Source organism: Caenorhabditis briggsae (genome assembly GCF_000004555.2).
Source record: "Caenorhabditis briggsae complete genome, chrX, whole genome shotgun sequence".
Taxonomy (NCBI): Eukaryota; Metazoa; Nematoda; class Chromadorea; order Rhabditida; family Rhabditidae; genus Caenorhabditis; species Caenorhabditis briggsae.
In genome coordinates, this window is record NC_013491.2 from 17,905,217 (window position 1) to 17,925,845 (window position 20,629).

The window sequence follows — 20,629 nt, forward strand, 5'->3', positions numbered from 1 at the left end:
ATTCAAGTTCCTGAAGTAAAATCTCGCATTCCAAGATTATTTTGCACATCACGAAATGGTCCGATTCCCATGTACCGTAACGCAAGTAGCCTCTTTGAAATCTAGGTCCCTTCTGGGAATCTAGATCACTAATTACACATTGTCAAACGTCTTCTGCCCGGAGTAGGGTCTCTACAGCAGTTATTACTCTTTGTTTCCTCCTTTTTCTCTTCTTGCTCTCTCAGTACACCCTCTCTCCTCTTCTCTTCGTCCTTTTCCCCCGGACTTGCCACATTATTGATTTTCACCCAACCTTTTCTCAGGCGAAAAATGGCAACTATATCGCTGGAAAGTAAGACTAAATTACCGCAAAAAATCCTAGAAATTATTTCCGATGGATCGGCGCTTCTTTCGATTCCGATGAGTGGCTCACAAGCTCAAGAGGTAAAAATAATCGGAAGAAATATGAAAAGTAAAAGAAAATTCATTCAGACACTACTAGCCAGCGCAAAACACTTCAGTGCCGTAGAACCAATAGTTGACAACACTGCAAGAGTAAGTTACGGAAACATTATTTTATTTAATACCTCAATTTTTCAGTTACTCAGTGTAATGGAGAGAATCGTGAACGAGGAGGCGGCGAACGCTGGGCAAATGGAGAAAGGGTGTGTTTTTAAACTTTTGCAAAGCAAAATAACGAAAATATGATAGCTATTTTCCGAAAAAATAACTTCAATAGGGAGTTTTTGGCGAGTTTCTGTATAAAACAGCTTCCGTGTCCCACACAGTGGGAGTAAGGACGACCATTTTCTAATTAAAACGAGAAAAGCTTGTAGTTTTTTTTTGCCACACCGTACTTTCGCTCAAATCACGTCCCAAAGCAAACCAAATTTGTTCCATAAGCTGGCCACTGGAAAATAAGACCACTTGATTGTTCAGTTTTGCCGAAAACTTGCCCAAACCTTGCCAGACCCTTTCCCACGTGAGCAATATGCCAATTAGACGCCCAACTATTGCTCAAAATTCCCTGGAAGGCTTTAATGAATGACATACTCGGATAACTGGAAGAAAACAATATTAAGATATTTTCTAAATTAACAAATCATCAGGATTCCTATTTTTTTAGTCTGAAATATTCTTTTTTTTCAGATTGGACGTTGCGTGTGACATTCAAGAGTGTCTTCAGAAGATCGAGCGTCAAAACTACTACAGTGCAGTTCCAAAATCGTTCTCAGCCGAGAGTTTTGCGTCGTCAGTAGCAGGAGAGCGCCCACCAAATGCTAATAATTAATGAAAAATCACTTTTTTCTTTATTGAAAGAGTGTTTTTAAAGTTAAAAGAAAAATTTCCTTTCCAATGGTCTCAGAAACTGTAATGATCTGTAAAAAATCACATTTAAAATTAAATTTATTGTTATTAATTCAGATAATAAATAATCTAACATAAGCTTGCTCAAATGTTTTAGTTTTTTTTTGAATACATTATGAACATTACGTTAGAAACACGCTGAATTAGTTATGAGGATGTTTCTATGGAAAGAAGTCGTTTGGAACGAGAACGTCGGTGTTTTTTCCTACTTCGAGCATGAAAATATCATACAGTAGTTCATTTTCCTAGATCAAATCATAAATCATTCAAGATTACTCATAAATCATTCCAATCTTTAAAAAGCAAACTGACCGTTTTTTCCTTTCCTAGACTTTTTCCCCAGCCCCAACAACTTCGTATTCCGAAACGTTTTGTTTCAACTTCCTGCTCGCTGCGCTGCCGTTGTCCTTAACACCTTGCACACTATTTGATCATTGATTTATTTTGGCCCGCTGGCGGTGAAAATGCGGATATCAGTGACACCTCTGGCTTCCGATATTTTTATTTACACACCGGTCAATTGATTATTGGTGGGGCGGTCAATTGATTATTGGTGGGGGAGTGACTCTATTTTGCCATGAGCTGGACACTAAGAACCAGAAATAAACTCCGCCTCGCTATTACGAGCAACACCTTTTCCTCATTAATCTTTCGGAAGAGAATAAGTCTACTTTTCTTGACTTTGAGTTTAGTCCGAGCTTGTTTTAAGAACAATTTTGTGAATTATGTTTCTTTGATGTTTTTGTCCTTCAAGTTTTAATAGTTGCAGGGTCTCTGCAACAAGCTATTTGGCCTCACTCTGCTACACTTGACAGGTCTAGAAGGCCATAATACGAGCGTTTTCCGGAATAAATTGTGTCTACTGCCTACTGCTGTTGCCAACGGTGTGTTGCTGCCCTTCTATCGCTTCCGCGCCCACCCTTCACCTTCTCCCGCGTTTGCCTCTTTTTACTTTCGTCGTCAACCGATTCGTCACACACACTTTCACTTATGCCATCACCGACATCATCATCAGCCAGCAGCGTGTTTTTGTGTCCCCGGTTAATTTTTGTTTTGAGCAGTTTTGCATTAATCAGGTCATGTTTTGCACAGTATAATCGGGTGAGTCGGGGGAGGATGTCAGAAAAAGGGTTTGGTCATATTGATGAAATTAGCAGTTTGAGATAATTCAGTACCAGTCAGTAAGGTTCACAAATACGCATTTTTTCAGTTGATTGACATTACTTTCTAGAATCTGGAGCTCAATTGTCTAGTTTCCAATCACGTTCAAACTTTTGGAGGGTGTAAAACAGATCTAGGTTGAAATTTTTGCATTCGCAAAATTTTTTGAAAATTCCTATTTTTTCACTTATTTGCCGATTTCTCAATGACATGAATTTTGAACATGGTCAAAATAACTGAAAATTAACTGGAAATTGTGTGTTTGTGTATCGTACTTATCGGTACTGCATGTCACATTCAGGTTCAAGACGAATGCTTTTTACAGTTTTCGACCCCTCCATCCCGGAGCAAGAAACCATCCTAACTGATTATGATTTCAACATGATTGGCCATTTCCGTGACAATGACCAATGGTTTGTCAACGACTCCGCTATGTACAACCCACTCCGTTTCGAAGGAGATATTGGTACGGTACTTTTTCATTGACCGAAGCATCCATAATTCCCGTTTTTCAGCCAATAGTGGTCTCAACTCCCGCTCTATTAACACTTTTCTTGGTGATAGCCCCTTATTCGGGATTTTCGGAGTACAGAGAAATGCAGTGAGGCAGACTTATTTGAAATGGGAGCAAGCTCGAATCCCATACACAATCAGTTCTCAATACTCTTCCTATAGCCGAACAAAAATCGCAGAAGCTATTGAAGAGTACCGAAAAAAGACTTGCATTGATTTTTCACCGAAAAGTGCAGGAGATCTGGATTATATTCATATTGTGCCAGATGATGGTTGCTATTCGTTGGTTGGGAGAATCGGTAGGACACAAATAATTTAAGAAAATGGACTGTAAGAATATTATTTCTAGGTGGAAAACAACCAGTGAGTCTTGGTGATGGTTGTATCCAAAAAGGAATTATTATCCATGAACTTATGCACGCTGTTGGATTCTTCCATGAACAAAGTCGAGCAGATCGTGACGAGTATGTGAAAATCAACTGGAGTAATGTGGAAGCAGGACTGCAGGACCAATTTGATAAATATTCGCTTAATATGATCGATCATTTGGGGACAAAATATGATTATGGATCTGTGATGCATTATGCTCCAACTGCGTTTAGTAAGGTAAGTTTATTATAAAGGAGGGATACAGGAGTGGGGATGTTTTCAACGGATTTCGAAATTTCAGACTATTTTTGGAATCCGATTCCGATCGGAATTTATCCAAACTCATGTATCAAAATTAGAAATTTTTGGACTACGGTATGTCAAAAAAAAAGAAAGGCGCACGTCAAAAATTAGCCTACGACTAAGGAATCAATTTTGATATTTATTGTAATTACTTTTGAAAATTTTCTGTCAATTTTCATCAGTTTTTTGCGTTTTTGTATAGAAATAAGATATTTACTTCAAAATTCGAAAATTCCGAAATTGCAAAAACTTTCAAATCGGCTTTTTCCGAAAATCTGGAATTCCAAATTTATTAAAATCGGAAATTCCCAAGATTCCAAAATTTCAAAATTTTGGAAAATTATTTCGAATTTTTTGAAAATTCCTTTCAAAATTTCAGAAAATTCTGAAATCCCGAGTTTCCGAACTATTGAGAATTGGAATTTTCGACATTCTGAAAAATTTCTAAAAGGCCGAACCAGAGTTCTTGTTTCAAAATTTGAAGAAAAACTAATTTTCTTGATTGGTCTAAAAACTGAAAACCTCACAAATTTCAGAATGGAAAACCAACCATTGAGCCAATCGAGAAAAATGTGGAAATCGGACAGAGAACTGGATTCAGTGAAAATGATATCTACAAGATTAACATGCTGTATAACTGTCCTAGTTTCAGTGAGTTTATACCTTTCTTATTTTGCCCAGGACTCTAAAAAATTTTCAGCCACCACAATGGCTCCAGTAGAGAGTTCAAAACGAGTAAAGAGCATTACAAAGAAAGTCACAAGTGCTGTAAGTAAACTTTTTACATCTTTGTGACAATTAAATTTTACATCTCTAATACACCAATCATTTCAGACTGCTAGTCCCATCTCTAAAAAAGGAGAAATTGGGTCCTCAATTGGAGATAAAGGAGATCGAGGAGACAACTCCATTCTGAGCTCATTGATTTCCATACATTCTGGTAAAGAAAAATGTGAAGATCGGTAAGATAATCTTCCTATCGTATTCAAAGTGACTCATTTTTTTATTTCCAGAAGAAAAGACTGCGAATTCTTAGCTAGAGCTGGTCACTGTGAAAGCCGATTCAGTGTTCGGTTCATGACCGAGAATTGTGCTAACAGTTGCCGAAAGTGTGCAACCGAAGAGACGGAAAAAGGAGTTTGTGAAGATGCCAGGTGAGTTTTCTTTTTTTTTTTTGAAGTTTAAAATTTTTCAAATTTCCAGAACATGGTGTGAGCGTTGGGCGAATAGTGGAATGTGTACCCAAACGATTTTCAAAGATTATATGAGACAGAAATGCGCAAAGAGCTGTAAATTCTGCTGATTAGATGCTGATATAGAGAGAATATTTTATATAATTATCTATTTATTTCAAGAAACCGGTCATTTTTCGTTCTTTCACTATTATCAATGATTTTTCGTGTCATGTTTTTCTTTTCCGATGATGTAATAAGATATATATATAGATATGATAATTAACATTTATTCAAAATCGAGGCGTCTGAGAGAAAAATTGGTGCTACCGGTATACAAAGAAATTGAGACATCGAGAAAGACGGGATGGGTATCTGGAAAGATTTTTGCGGCGGGAGGAGGATGGGTGTGTAATTGGAAAGCATAATTGATGAAAAAGATCTGAGCGACTAGAAAAATGACTATGAATCTGAACAAAATAACTGACTGGGAGAGAAAAAGAGAGCGAGGGAACCGGTGTGGTTTGAAAAATAGAAAAAAAGGAATAATAATTTACAAGTATATCGAAGTTTTGGGGACGATTGATGATGATGAGTTATACATATTTGGCAAAGAAGGACATCTCATCTGGAATCTTGTTGTATTAGAAACTTACTAACAAGATAACTTCAACACTTTGTGAGCCCCGATTTTGATAAAAATTTTAGGATATGTTAGAAATAGTGTTTAGGAACTTTTTGAAATTTTTAGAAATTTTCAGCCAAGTTATATCAACTTCAGTAGTTGTCCGACGCCGATGAACCTTGTGACCGATTTTTTGTTTAAAGACGCATAGCCGGTCTTGAAGCGAAAAGAGCTACGGTTTCTACAAATTAAGGTTTCCATTCTGTCGGCAAATTCAGCCGACACCGACCCAGCCGACCGACAGCCGACCGAGCTGACCGATCGGTCGGCGCGCCAACCGTTCGATTGCATTTGCGCGTCAGGGTGTATGCGTACGCTGCATTACATTTTACGACGCGCGATTTTTTCAATATTGGTTCTTTTGATGATTTTCTCCGTTTTTTTTTTCCTTTTTTTAGAATAAAAATCAGAAGTTTTTGTTAACAAAATCATGTAGGTATTAAATATTCTACGAAAATCGATCCGAAGAAGAATACGGCGATTCAGTCGTTGTCTCTGTAACCTGTCATATCCTGATCCAATGACTCTTCCTTCATCTCGAAAATCTTTTATTTTTTTAGTATTATAGCTTTTTACTGCAGTGAATATGAATTAAATTCTTAATAAAACAGTTTTTAATCTTTGAATATTGAAAAAATCGTGCGTCGTAAAATGCGATGCAGCGTACGCATACACCATGACGCGCAAATGCACTCGAAAGGTTGGCGCGCCGACCGATCGGTCAGCTCTGTCGGCTGCCGGTTGGCTGGGTCGGTGGTCGGTCGGCGGTCGGCAATTTTCGACCGACCGAAATGGAAGCCTTACTACAAATTCATGCGCTTTCAGTAATTCGGAATTTTTTAAACGCGCTTTCAAACAGAAAATCGACCGCAAGGTTTATTGGCGTCGAACAACTCAACATCCAGGACGTTATAAACATGAAATTTGCTGTGTTAAAAGTAGAATTACAGTAAAACCTGTATTAGAAGGGCCCCTAATTGAAGCGCCCCCTAGAGGCCTCACGAAAAATAAAACTGCTCCCTCTAATTGAAAGGCCCCTCTATTTGAAGTACCCCTCTAATTGAAGTGCCCCTTTGCTAAATTGCCGAAAATTTTTGCGTTTCTAGTCAATGTGTCGAAAGATAGAAGTCTTATGAAGTCAAATTGAAAAAACCAACTGAAGAAATTGATTTTTTGCTGTTGTTTTTTGTTTTCATCAAAATATAGATAATTTGTTTCGTTAAAAAAGAATTTTCAAGGATTTGAGGTAGAAAAAACAAAATTTTCCCCTAAAAACGTTGCTAGTCTAATAGAAATTCCCTGCTCACAAACTCACGAAAAATACAAGTGCCCCCTTTAATTGAAGGTCCACTCTAATTGAAGTACCCCCCTAGGGACCACACGAAAAATAAAAGGGCCGGCCCTTCTAATACAGGTTTTACGGTAAACGAAATTTCATTATCCAGATAATTTCTTGAAAAATATTTTTTCACATTTTCGAATGAATCTGGAAAATAATGGGAAATTCGAAAATAAAAAGTATTTTTTCTAGAAAATGTCTTAAATTCGAATTCTAATTCTAATTATATATAACTAAGCAAATTTCATGTTCCGAAACGTTTTAGAAATTGAGAGAAACGCCCTTGAAATTCGTTGTTTTCCATTGAAAACACAATTTTTGGTACTGAAACTGATATGACTTGGCTGTAACTGGCAAGCGGATTCTAAGGTTTTCGGATGTCTTTAGATAAGTTACTCCTAACTTATCCTGAAAATGTCGTCAATATCTGGTTTTCAAAGAGGCTCCGTAGTACGGTAACTCACCAACGAAACATTCGCAGGACACCCTCACATTCAAATTGAACTTTTTCCACACTTGACACTCCTTGGTTCCTACATTTCTCAACACGACAAAGTTCATATGCTTCTGCCGACACTTGCCATGCGCTGTAACAAACAAATGTTTTTATTATTCTATTTTTCATCATCTCCTTGTTTTTTTTATTATCAGTTCTCCTTCTCTGCCACTTACGATAGTCATAGAAATACAGGCAAGCCTTATCAGTGTCGCAAGTGACTTCATTGATAAATGGGGGGAAGAAAGTGTCGGGCAGACGGCGATCGCCTGGCAAGCACCGCACAGTCTCAGGTATCCGTCCTCTTCCGCTCCTCGTTTATCACAGCCGAATGGCACGATGTGGGATTCCCCTGGGAAAAAATGGATAGCTTTTGGTGAAATATTATGAAATTTACAAGGTTGAAAACTGGATTCGTAAGGTGATTAATGTTCAAGACATTTGGAACGTTTACAAAATGTCTTAAGCAACAACTTTCAGGAAGGAATAATTGAAGAGTTTCGAACTTTAAAATTTCATTGATTTTAAAAAGTTATAATACATCTTTGGAAATCAAATGGTACTGAGAACTCAAGATTCAAAAAAGTGAACGCCTATTTTCTTGAAAAATAGCAGAAAAATTTTCCACTGACAAAACCGAAATTTTGTACTTTCCATTTCGCTAGCCCGACCCCCAAGATCAACATTTTCCGATTGATCTCTCTTCCAAAAACTCACCTATCAACTTTTGCCTGTACGTAATCCTCTCGTTTTCAACTGATAATGGTTGATCAGATAAGCGAGAGAACGGTTCAAGCTCGGGTTGCGTCACATTCAAAACCTTCAGGAACTCCTCTAGGCGATCCATTCTTTTGGATCGGCGAAGCGATGGCGAGAAAATTGTTCGTCGCGGGTCCACGCTGAAATTTGAAAAGTACATACAGTAACGATCAAGGTGATATACAAAACCTTATTTTTCAGTTGATTTTTGTCTCTTTCAGAAGTCTCGAGCTCGGCTGTCAAGTGTCGGATCGTTTTGAAAATTTCGGTGGGTTTAAAACAGACCTAGATTAAAAATTGCTTACACAGAACATTTTAAAAATTCCTAGTTTTCCAGCTATTTGGCGGTTTCGGAGGGACCACGTTTTCAGTACAAATACAAACCAAAAATTTTGTCTTTCAAAAGTCGAAACAATGCTGAAAAACTAGTAATTTTCAGAAAATTCTGTGAATGCCGAGTTTCCAATCTAGATAAGTTTTACACACTCCAAATTTTTCAAAGCGATTGGAAACTTGACAGCCGAGCTCTAGTCTTCTGAAAACAGCCCAAAATCAACTGAACAACATTTTTTGTATATCTCATTGACCGGTATATCTTGGGTTGACAACTTACAATGAGATATTGTGAAACTTGGTTCGAAGTTCGTCGGTTTTGAGATCACACGTCACATTTAGTTCCCTCATGAGTTTTTCAAGAGCTTCAACATTTCGTTCGATGACTTCAGTTTTGGATTTATTCTTGGCAGAACCCTTCTGAAATTCACTTATCATTCTTATAATAAATATATGAAGTTGCGTTTTTTCATCTCTCATTTTGTAACTTTAACCGCACAACTATCAAAAAAGCTTGAAAATAATATATATATATATAGACATTACCCTTTGCGGAAGAGAAAACAAATAGTGAGGAGCGACTTCACAGTGAAGAAAGATTAAGTTGCGCCGAAAGCGCGCCAGCCAGCTGTCCGATGCGCCAGATGCGCGGGTAACAGGCTGGTTATCAACAAAATAATAAAACGGACTCACTTGATAATGCTCATGAAATGTTCTATCTAGAAATCGAATTACTCCCAATGCATCCCATGCCATCAACTCTGGATTGTATGTACCCTTCTGTTTGAGTTCTGCTACCAACTCTGGCTGTGACAGTTTTTTGCATGTGGTCAAAGAGTCGTTGATCTGTAAAATGCAATATTATGTCTTTTGGATTTAATACTTTCTAAATTATTTCTTATTACAATCACAGTTAGCTCAAAACTCCCACATGTTGAAATTTTCCACTCTCGAACTTTGGCGAAAGAACATCGGATTGTGGTGTTGGTCCATCTAGATTCTCACTCGTCGGCGCTACCGATGCAGTGATGTTATTGGAAATCTGTTTCGCTTCCTCTAGAGACTTCTTTATGGCGCCAATCCTACTTAGGAAGCCTGCCGATTCTCTGAATAGGGATGATTTTTTTGAAAAGGTGAAACACGTAACAATTGCGGATACCGATTAGGCAACGAAGCGGAAATCGGAGAGACTGATCGTTTTCGTCGAGAACTTTTTTGTAAGGCGTTCTCGATTTGAGCGAGTTTTTGGGATAAATATCGTTGCATTTGTTGAAGCTCGCCATCTGAAAATTGCATGAAGCTGTAAATTAGAATAATACTGATAAAAATATTAAAAATGGTTTTTCAACAGTTTTGATTCTATAAGTTCATCATATTCATCATATTTAGTTAGCTAAAAAATTAGCAAAAAATGTATGAAACAATTACCAGATTTGTGTGCACACCGTTATTTACAATAAATGCTGCAATAGAATCCAACCCTATACGTGCAGGTTAAGCTGAATTATCTCGGTTTTTTTTTGGAAAATATCAAAAAGTGGTCAACTGACGAAATGTTTATCATAATACCCCTAACATAATACCAGTTCACCAACTTTTGATATCTGCTATGGGAACCGAGATAATAGAGCAGAAAGCTTTTATTAGAGCAAAAATTTGAAATTGTTATTTGGGGCCTTCCAAGGATACTTTTCAATTAGTTGAACTGTTGAAATGCACTGATAAAAATATTTTCAGAGTTTTATCTCACGGTTTTAATTAGAAAATAACTATGAAACCTGTAATAGAAGGACCCTCTAGCGTTTAGCCAAATATCTCGATTCCTGTGAAATATAAGATAATCATACTCAAACTTGACAAAGTTGGCTTCCTTTTATTACAGGTTTAACGTTATTTTCATTTACGACCCTCATGTTTGAAAAATCTACTATCAGTTTCACTTTTACATTCAGATTTATTGCCAAAGACACTGACAAACAAAGTGTCTTATGCAAAAATAGTCATTATCATTATCTCCTTCAACTGAAACCGATCAAACACTGCCAAGCTAACAATTTCGATTAGGCAATATCAACAAGACGCAGTCAACAGAAAAACGTTGCCTCAGGAACTGGATTTTCAAAGTATACAGTCGACTTTCCTTTTTTTTGCTGTCCCCCACTGTTCAGCAGTGATTGGTGGACAAATCTTCACAACACGAAGCCATATCACATTGCAAAATAGCAATTTTTCTAGTTTTCAAATACTATAATTGGTCTATATACAGTATTCCATTATTATTGAATGACTCGAGTTCAGAATTATTTCATCTCTAACCTGAAGCAGTCAAGACATCAATGTCGTCAAATTGTGATGTGATTGGTTGGCATGCAAAGAATAGCAAGAGGAATATAGTGAACAGTATCGAAGCGGTCATGGCAGCTGAAAATGATTTTCAGATGTGCTAGAAGGACTCCAGCATAGATATGAGAGAGAGAAGCGAACAAGCGGAGTGAGTGAACAAGAGAGAAAGAAGGGGTGGTGAAAGGGAGTAGAAAATAAAAGGAGAGGATAATGGAAGAATAAGAAGGACGAGACAGCTGATTTGAAGAAGAAAAGAGAAGAAGGAGGATGAAGCTGCAATGAACTGTACGGCTATGTACATAGGAAGGAAAAAAGAAAAAAAGAATAGCCTTCTTCACTGGGACGTCTTCTCTTAAGCTTCAGGGCGCCCGCCTGATATACAAAGACCAATGGCGAGAACCAGATGTGTGTTAAAAATGAAGAGAGATAGACACAAGTGAAAGAAGAAGGTTGAGAAGATCTGCCGGGCCTAAATGGCGACTAGAGAAGGCGGAGAGGGATGGGAGGGCGCGGTTATCGTTTTTTATTGTAACTTTATTGAAAAATAAAACTCGGTTCTATGGCTTTCTATTTTTTTTATGTCTTCAATGCAATATTATTCACAATATGAAGATGATTCAATAACAGGAAACTGGGCTTGTAGAACAGGTACGACGTCCGAAACATTAACAAAAAAAAATGATGTCTGGCACTTGTCTCGTTTTATTGCTTCCCTAATCACTTTAATGTGAATAAGATTAATGATACCAGGGTGTCAAGATTTTTCAAGCAAGTTTTGAAATACTTTAAATAAATGGTTTCATTATTATCTCATTCCCAGTGTAAATAATATTTTAATATTTTTTTGCAAATAAATAAATCATTCAACATAAAAATAAAAAATAATACTAAAGATCATTGAAATGAGGTAGTTTCTTAATCAATCCGGAGAACTTGGTGACTTAGAAGATCTTAAAGGTCGCTGTGATTTTTCTTCTTCACTTTTCTCTGGAGACTTGTTTGCAAACTGCTTGAAGAAGTCGGGTGGTAGTTGTGGAGTCGGGAAACCGCACTGAAAATGCATCTATGAGGAGAAGTAGGAATACCATTCACTTACTCGTCTCAAGAATTCGAAATTTCGTTCGATTTGAGTCATTGTTAGAGATTGTGGTGGGAATTGTACTGGTAGATTGGACGCTCCACCTGATTGAAGTGCTGAGATCGCCGTTTCCATGGCTTTTGCTTGTGCCGCTTGAAGTTCTGGACCGGATAAAGCTAGGAGAGATAAGCCAGGAGTGTCGGAGAGTTCATCGTCGCTGTCTCCACTGGTGCCAACCAAAGCTTCGTGGCATACTGTTCGTCGGAGGATAGCTGGAATTGAAATTTTTCAGAAATTAGTGGTATTACATATTTTAAATAATATGTTTGACAACTATTGATAAGAAGTGCAGAAAATTTCTAGAATTTTCAGATATCGGCATTTCGGATCTCTGAAATGTTCCGAATTTTCGAAAAATCGGACTTTTGAAATATTCGGAATATTGAATGGGCATTTTGGAATTTCTGGAATGTTTCAAATTCTAAAAAATTAGATTTTTGAAATATTGCAAGGTGAAAAATTGGAATTTAACGAGTACTCCGAATTTTTGAAAATCGGAACTTTCGAAAAACCGGGTTCTCAGAAACGCGAATTTACAAATTTCTGAATGCTCTCAAATTTTTAAAAATAGGAATCTCGCAATTCCTAAATATTCAAAATTTCGGGAAATTAATGTTTTGGAATTTCGGCATTTTTCCTATTTTTGAAAACCGGACTTTCGGAATCGCTGGAATGTTCCAAATGTTAATAAATCGGACTTTCCCAAGTATTACTAACTCCCAAAATCGGACTTTCTGGATATTCGAAATTTTTAAAAAATCGGAACTTCGTAAATATTTCGGATTTTTAAAAGTAGTATTTTCGGAATTCCGAAAAATTGTAAATTCGGATTGTCTGGAATGTTACGAATTTCTGATATTTGGACTTCGAGAATTTTCGGAATGATGAAAATTGGGCTTCAGGAAAATTCCAAAATTTCAAAAATCAGATTTTTGGAATATTCCGAATTCTCGAAAGTTGGGATTACAGAGTTTCGAAATTTTTCGAATCTCGGAATATGCTGATTTTTTTGCGATGATCGTTATTAATACGTTGTTTCTCAAACATTGATTGAGTTTTTTTAAAATTTTTTTTTTTGAGTTGATAGACACAGAACAACAAAACACAAAAATCCATCAAAATTCGAACTATTCAATGAAGTGGTAAGTCACAAAATTTTAAAAAATTTACAAAATATTCGCTCCTTACACCTCTGCTATCGATTAGTAATATAAACTAACCAAAAACACAACGCTTAATATCACTCACCAGTTGGTGCATACACAAAACCTACGCCTAGCCGTGAGAATAGTTCATGAGGCTTATTCGGAACTGAATTTTTTTCTTTTTTTCCTTCAAAAGTATTTCAACCACTCACTCATATATTTAGCCTTGAAGTTCTCCGACAAATTGAACACCTTTTCCATTTCCACCAAGCACGTTCGCAATGCCAAAATCGCTGTTGTCATGAGCTCATCAATCTCATCTTTCGTCGGACTCAATTGAACTCCAGCCTCTCCAAGTGATTTGAACAACTGTAAGGAAGAAAAGGATGATGTTTTGTTTGTTTTAATGCTTGTGCGCAACTGTAGTTTGTCGCCTCGCATGCTTTTCCGTAAAGGGTCTTTTAAACAGTGTTGGATTGAGGGTAACTCGTTTTTTGGATCTAGTTGAGCAATAGGCACTACTTTGCCATTAGACTGTATTTGACCACAATTATGCCACCCACTTGGAGCAAATTGGAACAGAACTGTGGAGCACAAAAGAACAGAGTAAATATCGAGATGTTAAATTGATTATTTAGTTTATATTGAATAATTAAACATTTTGGTACAGGTTCCAAAATAGAAGGGCTCCTAACTTTTAAAATTCATGTGGACACATGTATGATATCTTGTATAGAAAATGAGATAATTGAGCTAAACGTGTAAATGTTGGGTCTCTTCTATCACAAGTTGTACGGTATTTGATATACAGAGAGTATAGTAATTTATCAAGTTTAGCGTAAAAGTAACATTGATGAATTTTTCATTTAAATTTATGATCTGTAAGATCAAGCCGTTCCCTACAATCTCTACTATTCAGTATGATTACCTCCTCAGGTTTTCCTGAATACGTTTTCTCCCCCCTTTCTCACTGTCCAGCGAGATTTATGAGGTATTTGTCGGAAGAACGATGTACTGTGACAACCACAAAAACCGATGAGATTCAGTGTCCTGGATATATGTATCATTCTACTCTGTACTGAATGTTGTAAGACCATGCAGTTAGCTTCAAGCCTCTTCATTATTTGTTTGAGTAAAATTGTGAGTTTTCTGTGGTTTTTGAAAATTTTTGAAACCTAAAATTTACTGTAAACACTATAATAGTTATCCAAGCTTTCAACTTTAAATCAATTTATCTCGCAAAGAAGATATCAAAAAGTGGTTCACTGATAAAATATTGCTCAAACTATTACAAACATTTTATCAGTTGACAACTTTGTCATATCTTTCACAGGAAACGATATATATATATGGCCTCTAAGTTGAAGGTTTTCTATTAGCGTGTTTATCAATTAAGTTTCGGTGTTCCCGAAACTCTCATCAAGTTTTTTTCCTCCATGAAATAACTGCGAACTGTCATAGTAGCATGAGTAACAGTACTCAAACAATTTTTTCAACCTGTCGATGGTTTTAATTTGATTTTTGAATTCTAAATCCAGCCAAAAAAATTCGAAAAATTTGCCATCGAATCATCAATCATCGTTTTTGTTTGTTTCTCGCCCTCGTTTTCCTAACAGCTAACAAAAAATCTATCTGGGGAGGTGAGTAAGTGTCATTTTTTGACGGGGTAAATATCACAGTAATTGTAATAAAGGCAAAGGTGGCGAGCTCGAGAGGTACTTGTGCTCTCGACCCCCATATTGCGCAAGCTCTCTTCCCTTACTTTTCCGCATCCCATTCCGCCCCGCGTGTGTCTTTGCCACTTTCACGTTCCGGTTGGCGCCAGCAGTCGGTAATATTTGTTTGCTCCGCCCCTCTTTGCTCTACTACTTGCTAAAAAAAAAGCTTGAGTCAAGTCATATACTGCTTAAGCCTGTGGGGGCTTCCTTCAGTCTCTGTTCGACATCAACCGCAGTTTTACGAGATTCTCCGGACGAACCGTTCTGTACGAATTATGAAACTTTTAGCGATTTTCTTAGTAGTGGTGAGTTTTTTTTTGAATTTCAGTTTTGAAAACTATTGATCAAGAAAAGTCTTACGCGTTATCACTTGATTCAAAAGCTATAAATTTTCATTACATGTATCAGTTTCAACTTTCAGTTTCAACTTTTTAATGATAAGAAAAGTTTTGAAAATCGTTATCACAGCTTGAGATCAATGTTTTTTTTGTTAAGGAATTCATTGTAGCAGCTCAAAAATAAATTCAAATCTTTATTTTTTTTAAAAAGGTCTAATAGAATCTCGTCCTATACGTGCACTTTGAGCTAAATTATCTCTGTTGTTATATAAGATATCAAGAATTTGTAAACTGACAAAACATTTCTGATATTATGATAAACAGTTTATCAGTTGACAACTTTTTTGTATCTTTGACAAGAACCGAGATGAACTCGCTTAAGACACAATCTCTGAGAAACTCAAACCACCATGGCAATCTCTCAGAGAAAGTGTCTTAAAGTTAGTAGGCTTTTCAATCACAGGTTTTAGAATAGTTTCTATTTTAAAAATTTTCTTTTGTTAGATTATTGGTTTAAAATCAAAGTCAGCGCAAAAAATCAAAAATCATGTTTTCATAATTTTTGTTCAATTAGCGTAATTTGCTAAATCTGAGTTGCAAAGTTGGAAAATTTGCAAATTTAAATGAAAATGTGAAATTAGGAAATTCTTCATACTATTCTTCAGTTTGAATTCTTTCAAATGTTCTGAATTGGAATGAATAAATGAAATTTCAGTGATAAAAATTAGAAATACCTAAAAAATGTTCCGACAGCTTACCGAAACTCAATACCTTGATATTACCGTAAAACCAGAAATACATAGGGTGACCATACTATCAACTTTGAATCAATTTATCTCATTTTTTTGTGAAATATATCCAAAATGTGTTGACTATCAAAATTTTTCTGATATTATGATAAGCAATTTGTCTGTTGACCACTTTTCTATATTTTTGACAGGAACCGAGATATATTAGCTTAAAGTTGGAAGCCAGAAAACCCTCTTATTACAACTTTTTGACCCTAATTCATAGTTCAACTCCAAACATCCATGCGCTCAAGAACAAGTTCTTTTGACACTTGTATTGTTTGACAGTTTAAAGGGCGATTGTCTCTATCGGAAACAAGTTTCTGAGCACTTGATTGCTTATTGTCAACTACAAGGTTATCCAGTTTTTTAGAGGGAGCACGCGCGTGCTCCATCTCCCCTCGCCTAAAAATATATGCATTTTTAATCAAACAACATTTGAGAATCGGATTCGAATTCCAAAATAATGGTAACCTGATACCCGTCGACATTTATAGAACCACGGAGTAAAAAAAAAGAAAAGAGCATGGCCTTAAAAAACTACTAGACAGGAAATCAGACAGTGGGGGACTTTTTGCACCTAATATGAATGACGTTTCGTCTCTAATCAGCTTTTTTGTTGTTTTTCTGTGGGATGGCGACGACAGCGGAAAATGAGAAACCATTCGGACGCCAGCAGCGGCTCTTTTTGTTTGCGTTTTGGCTCTCACGCCAGTGGCAACCTCCTTTTGCCAGAGAGCCCGAAACGAAAAATTAGCCGCCATCATCAGCATCATCATCATATAATCATCTTGAGAAAAATTTCTAGGTGTTACGTATAGTTTATATGAAGCAGCTCCATGAATATACTACTAAACTATTGTAATATTTTGATATCGATAAAAGTGAGATAAGAACATTTTAAAAAACTCTGATTTAGAGAAAAAAAATAATGTTCTAATTTTCTAAAATTTTTTTGCAGTATGTGAGCCCCGGTTGCCTATCGCAGTGTGTCAACTGTGCGCCACAACCAACCTATCAGTATGTTCTCAATGTGCCAAGTAACTATGTGCAAGTTCCCTCTAACCGGTACTTATGGTAGTTTCTCTTTCTTAACACTTTTTTCTTGGTGTTTGTGATTGTGCATGTTCCAGTTCATTCCGGTTGCTTTAACACAGTAAGATTTGTAGGTCTCCGTGTTGCGTGCCTACATCCAACGTGCAAACAATTCAATCTGCCAGAGCTTTTACAAATGGAGCACAAGGGAGTCAGGTGATTATGTATTATAATGGACAGCGTGAGTAAATCGGTTTTTCTACTTTTATATATCTAACTTTTTTCTAGGAGTCGTAAGCGATGTTCAACCCCAACAGCAGCAGCAACCACAAGGATCGAATTTCAACCAGGTGCGTTCTATTTTACCAGTGAAGAGAATAATTTTACCAATGGAGATGACCATAAAACAAATTTCAGGCAACGAATAACTATCAAAATCCAGGTCCAATTCCTAGCTACCAGACTGGATATGATCAGGATAACCAAAATCAAAACCAAACTGGGTATTACCCAAATAACTTAAATGGAGGAGTTGTAGCTGGTGGAGCCACCACAGGAACTGTTGTAATTGGAGGTGTAACCCAGACACATACTGGACCAGGAATCAATGCCGGTGGAAATGTTGGAAATCCGAACCCGAATATCAATGCCGGAGGAAATGTAGGAGGACAGAATCAAAATCAGAACCAATTCCAAAACAACGACCCAAATATCAATGCTGGGGGAAATGTTGGAGGGCAGAACCAAAACCAGAACCAGAACCAATTTCAAAACCCCAATGATCCATATCAAAACCAGCCAAACTTCAATACCGGTGGAGTTGTTGGAGGTCAGAATCAGAATTCAGCACAATATCAAGGACCAGATGGACAATACCAATACCAAAACCAAGACCAAAATGCCGGAGGAAACTTTAACAATCAACAGTACCAGAACCAAAATATGAACGCCGGAGGATATCTGGATAACCAGAACCAAGGGCAATTCCAGGATCAGAACCAAGGCCAATTCCAAGGAAGCACATTGGCTCTTGCCGGGGGAGAAGTCGGATACCAACCATTTACTCCCTCAGGAAACACCGATTACAACAACGGAGCACAAAGTGAGCAGTAGTTTTTTTTTTCAATGATATATTAGGACAAATGTATTTTTCACGTCTAAAGAACCCGGCAGGCCCTGCCATAGTTATGCTAAAGATCAATATTTTTGACCAACTAAACTGTACTTGATAGAACTTGACGAGTAATACAAAATGAAGGTAATTGGAAAAAAGTTATCTTGTCTGTGAACAACGATACAAGCTATGAGGCTGCTGATTCGGGCTAAGACTTGCCCTGTCTGTTTTTTCGGCCAGTTTTGCTTATAAATCCGTTTGTTGACAAGCCACCATTTTTAAAACAGTATCATTTAAGTACTCGTCAAGTTCTTCCATATCCATTTTAGATGGTCAAAAATATTGATTCTAAAAACATTATGGCAGGACCCGTCAGGATTCGGATCGGGTCTGTCTTCAAGTATGGTAATATTATCCTTCTTATTATTATTATCATTACAGGTGGAGCCTATGATCAACAAAACCAGCAAGGACCTCAAGGCCAATATCAGCAAAATCAGAACGATCAGCAAGTGATCTACCCAAGTGGTGGGGTTGTTCCTGGTGGAGCTGTCGCCGGTTCATCCTACAACTCTCCAAACTCTGGATATGTTAATAGCCAAGTTCAACCACAAACCTATCCAACCCAAGTTGTAACTGGCGGAGCTGTGCCAAACCAAAACGTCCAACAACAGCCAGATGTGAATACTCAGTATCAAGATCAGATGAATCAGCAGAATCAGCAAAATATGGGAGGGCAACAAGGTGCTCAAGGAAACAATTTTGGTCAAGGAGGACAACAAGGAGGCGTATTCGTTGGATCCACTACTCCACAGCAAGGCCAGCAATTCACCAGTGCTCCAAACAATCAATTCCAGCAGGTTACACAAGGTCAGCAAGGTCAGCAAGAATTCACTAATCAACCACAACAGGGAGATTTCAACAACCAGAACCAAGGAGGATTCACAAGCACCCCTGGCTACCAGCAAGGTGATTTCTTGACCGAAGGGTCTGGTAATGAAGAAAATGAGTTCTTAGGAGGACAACAACAACAGTTCACCACCTTTCTGCAGTTCCAGAATGGACAATTCCAGGATGGCCAACAAGGTTACACAGACAACACACTTACCCCTCCTATTGATAGTGCGCAAAACGACAACTCCCAACAATTCACACAGACTCCTAGTACCCCCTCCCCGATCCCTGTAATTTATCCAATCCCTGGAGCAGGTCAGACACAACCACCCCAGCAACAAGTCCAACAGTCCCAAGACCAGAACCAACAGTTCCAACAAACCCAAGCACCCCAGCAACAAGAATTCCAACAACCCCAAGATCAAAACCAACAGTTCCAACAAACCCAACCTCCCTTCCAGGCCACAACTGTATTCCCAGGTACCACCCCTTATCCTGTAATTTATCCTGTCCCGTCGGCCGGACAGGAAACGACCCAGACCCCATTCCCCCAACAGCCATCAACGATATCTTCTAACCAAGATGAGTTCGGTGTCTCGTGGCAATCTCAAAATGACTCAGCCTTTGAAACAACCACCCAAATCCAGACCCCTAGCTTTGTTCCTGTCCCGGTCCCGATGAATAGTGGAAATGTTCCCATGGAGTCATCTGCAACACCTGTCCCTATTCAAAATGATTTTGGAACAGATCCAGTTACAGGAACAACCAACGGACAGTTCATTGGAGGTGTACAGGGTAACCAATTCCAATCGACGACACCAACAACCAATTTCAACAATAATGGACAGTCATCTACCGGGGTAAGGCTCGTTAAAACTGATTTATTAGGGAAGAAGAAGAAGATGTAAAGTCGCAACATTGTGATAGTGATAGAAACGTATTTTTCAATTTATTTTTGGTCACGTTGACCATTTTCAAGATTCTGGAGCACGGCTGTCAAGTTCTCGATCAGTTTGAAAATCATGAAAAAGATCTAGATTTAAAACTTTGCATTTACAGAAATTCTTGACAGTTCCTAGCTTTTCAACTATTTGCCGAGACATCGAAAAATTAGAAATTTTAAAAAATTCTATGAATACAAAGTTTTCAGTCTAGGTCTCTTTTACACTTTTCAAAATTTTCAAAGCAATCGAAATCTTGAAAGCGGAGCTCCAGAATGTTCGAAAATCAATAGAGAAGTACGGTTTTGTATACATTTCTGATTACTGTAGTTGATGTTGTATGTAGTACTGTAGTTGGTATGTTTTAGCATACGTTTCAGTTCCAGCCAATCACTGGAATGCCCGTCACGAACGACAACATGAATCAAGCCGGTTTCTCATCCACCATGGATCCAAATATGCCACAGGCACAATATCCAAGTCAACAAGAAATTTTGGCAGCGACCGGTCAGCAAGCCGATCAGTCCAGCGGTGCTAATATGGCTTCCACCCCCGCACCACAGTTCCCAAGTCAGCAAGAACTCGGTGCAACTGTGCAACAAAATCAAAACACCCAACCTACACCAGCTCCACAATTCCCAGTTCAACAAAATTTGGGAGCAACTACGCAAAATATAACTTCCAAGATGGATCAACTC

General features: G+C 37.6%; 5 protein-coding genes across 5 annotated transcripts in view; 3 read left to right on the forward strand and 2 right to left on the reverse strand.

Annotated features, from left to right (window-relative positions):
• Positions 1-309: 309 nt before the first annotated feature.
• Positions 310-1,270, forward strand: CBG07698 (the record flags this gene model as incomplete). Its single annotated transcript, XM_045240469.1, has 3 exons — positions 310-423; positions 472-644; positions 1,129-1,270. 3 exons carry the CDS (start codon positions 310-312, stop codon positions 1,268-1,270), a joined length of 429 nt encoding a protein of 142 aa, XP_045093460.1.
• Positions 1,271-2,820: 1,550 nt separating this feature from the next.
• On the forward strand, positions 2,821-5,297 carry Cbr-nas-13 (the record flags this gene model as incomplete). Its single annotated transcript, XM_045240470.1, has 8 exons — positions 2,821-2,974; positions 3,024-3,320; positions 3,371-3,627; positions 4,230-4,344; positions 4,394-4,461; positions 4,528-4,655; positions 4,707-4,806; positions 5,181-5,297. The coding sequence occupies 8 exons, from the start codon at positions 2,821-2,823 to the stop codon at positions 5,295-5,297; spliced, it is 1,236 nt and encodes a 411-aa protein (XP_045093461.1).
• Positions 5,298-7,513: 2,216 nt separating this feature from the next.
• Positions 7,514-10,893, reverse strand: CBG07696 (the record flags this gene model as incomplete). Its single annotated transcript, XM_045240471.1, has 7 exons — positions 7,514-7,737; positions 8,103-8,284; positions 8,758-8,897; positions 9,171-9,323; positions 9,409-9,583; positions 9,637-9,760; positions 10,794-10,893. The coding sequence occupies 7 exons, from the start codon at positions 10,891-10,893 to the stop codon at positions 7,514-7,516; spliced, it is 1,098 nt and encodes a 365-aa protein (XP_045093462.1).
• Positions 10,894-11,910: 1,017 nt separating this feature from the next.
• Cbr-psa-3 overlaps positions 11,911-20,629 on the reverse strand; it is a gene marked incomplete at both ends in the record, with an annotated part of 11,510 nt that continues 2,791 nt past the window's right edge. The window contains 2 exons of the mRNA XM_002645883.1: positions 11,911-12,170; positions 13,316-13,472. Of these exons, the coding sequence (XP_002645929.1) occupies positions 11,911-12,170; positions 13,316-13,472 (417 nt within the window). The remainder of the gene's footprint in view (positions 12,171-13,315; positions 13,473-20,629) is intronic.
• The window catches only part of Cbr-pqn-36, a gene marked incomplete at both ends in the record, with an annotated part of 6,335 nt that continues 2,492 nt past the window's right edge, over positions 16,787-20,629 (forward strand). Inside the window, 8 exons of the mRNA XM_045240472.1 lie at positions 16,787-16,831; positions 16,909-17,015; positions 17,117-17,223; positions 17,271-17,332; positions 17,400-18,084; positions 18,538-19,850; positions 20,146-20,238; positions 20,312-20,629. The exon at positions 20,312-20,629 is cut by the window's right edge and continues 1,317 nt beyond it. Coding sequence (XP_045093463.1) covers positions 16,787-16,831; positions 16,909-17,015; positions 17,117-17,223; positions 17,271-17,332; positions 17,400-18,084; positions 18,538-19,850; positions 20,146-20,238; positions 20,312-20,629 — 2,730 coding nt within the window. The remainder of the gene's footprint in view (positions 16,832-16,908; positions 17,016-17,116; positions 17,224-17,270; positions 17,333-17,399; positions 18,085-18,537; positions 19,851-20,145; positions 20,239-20,311) is intronic.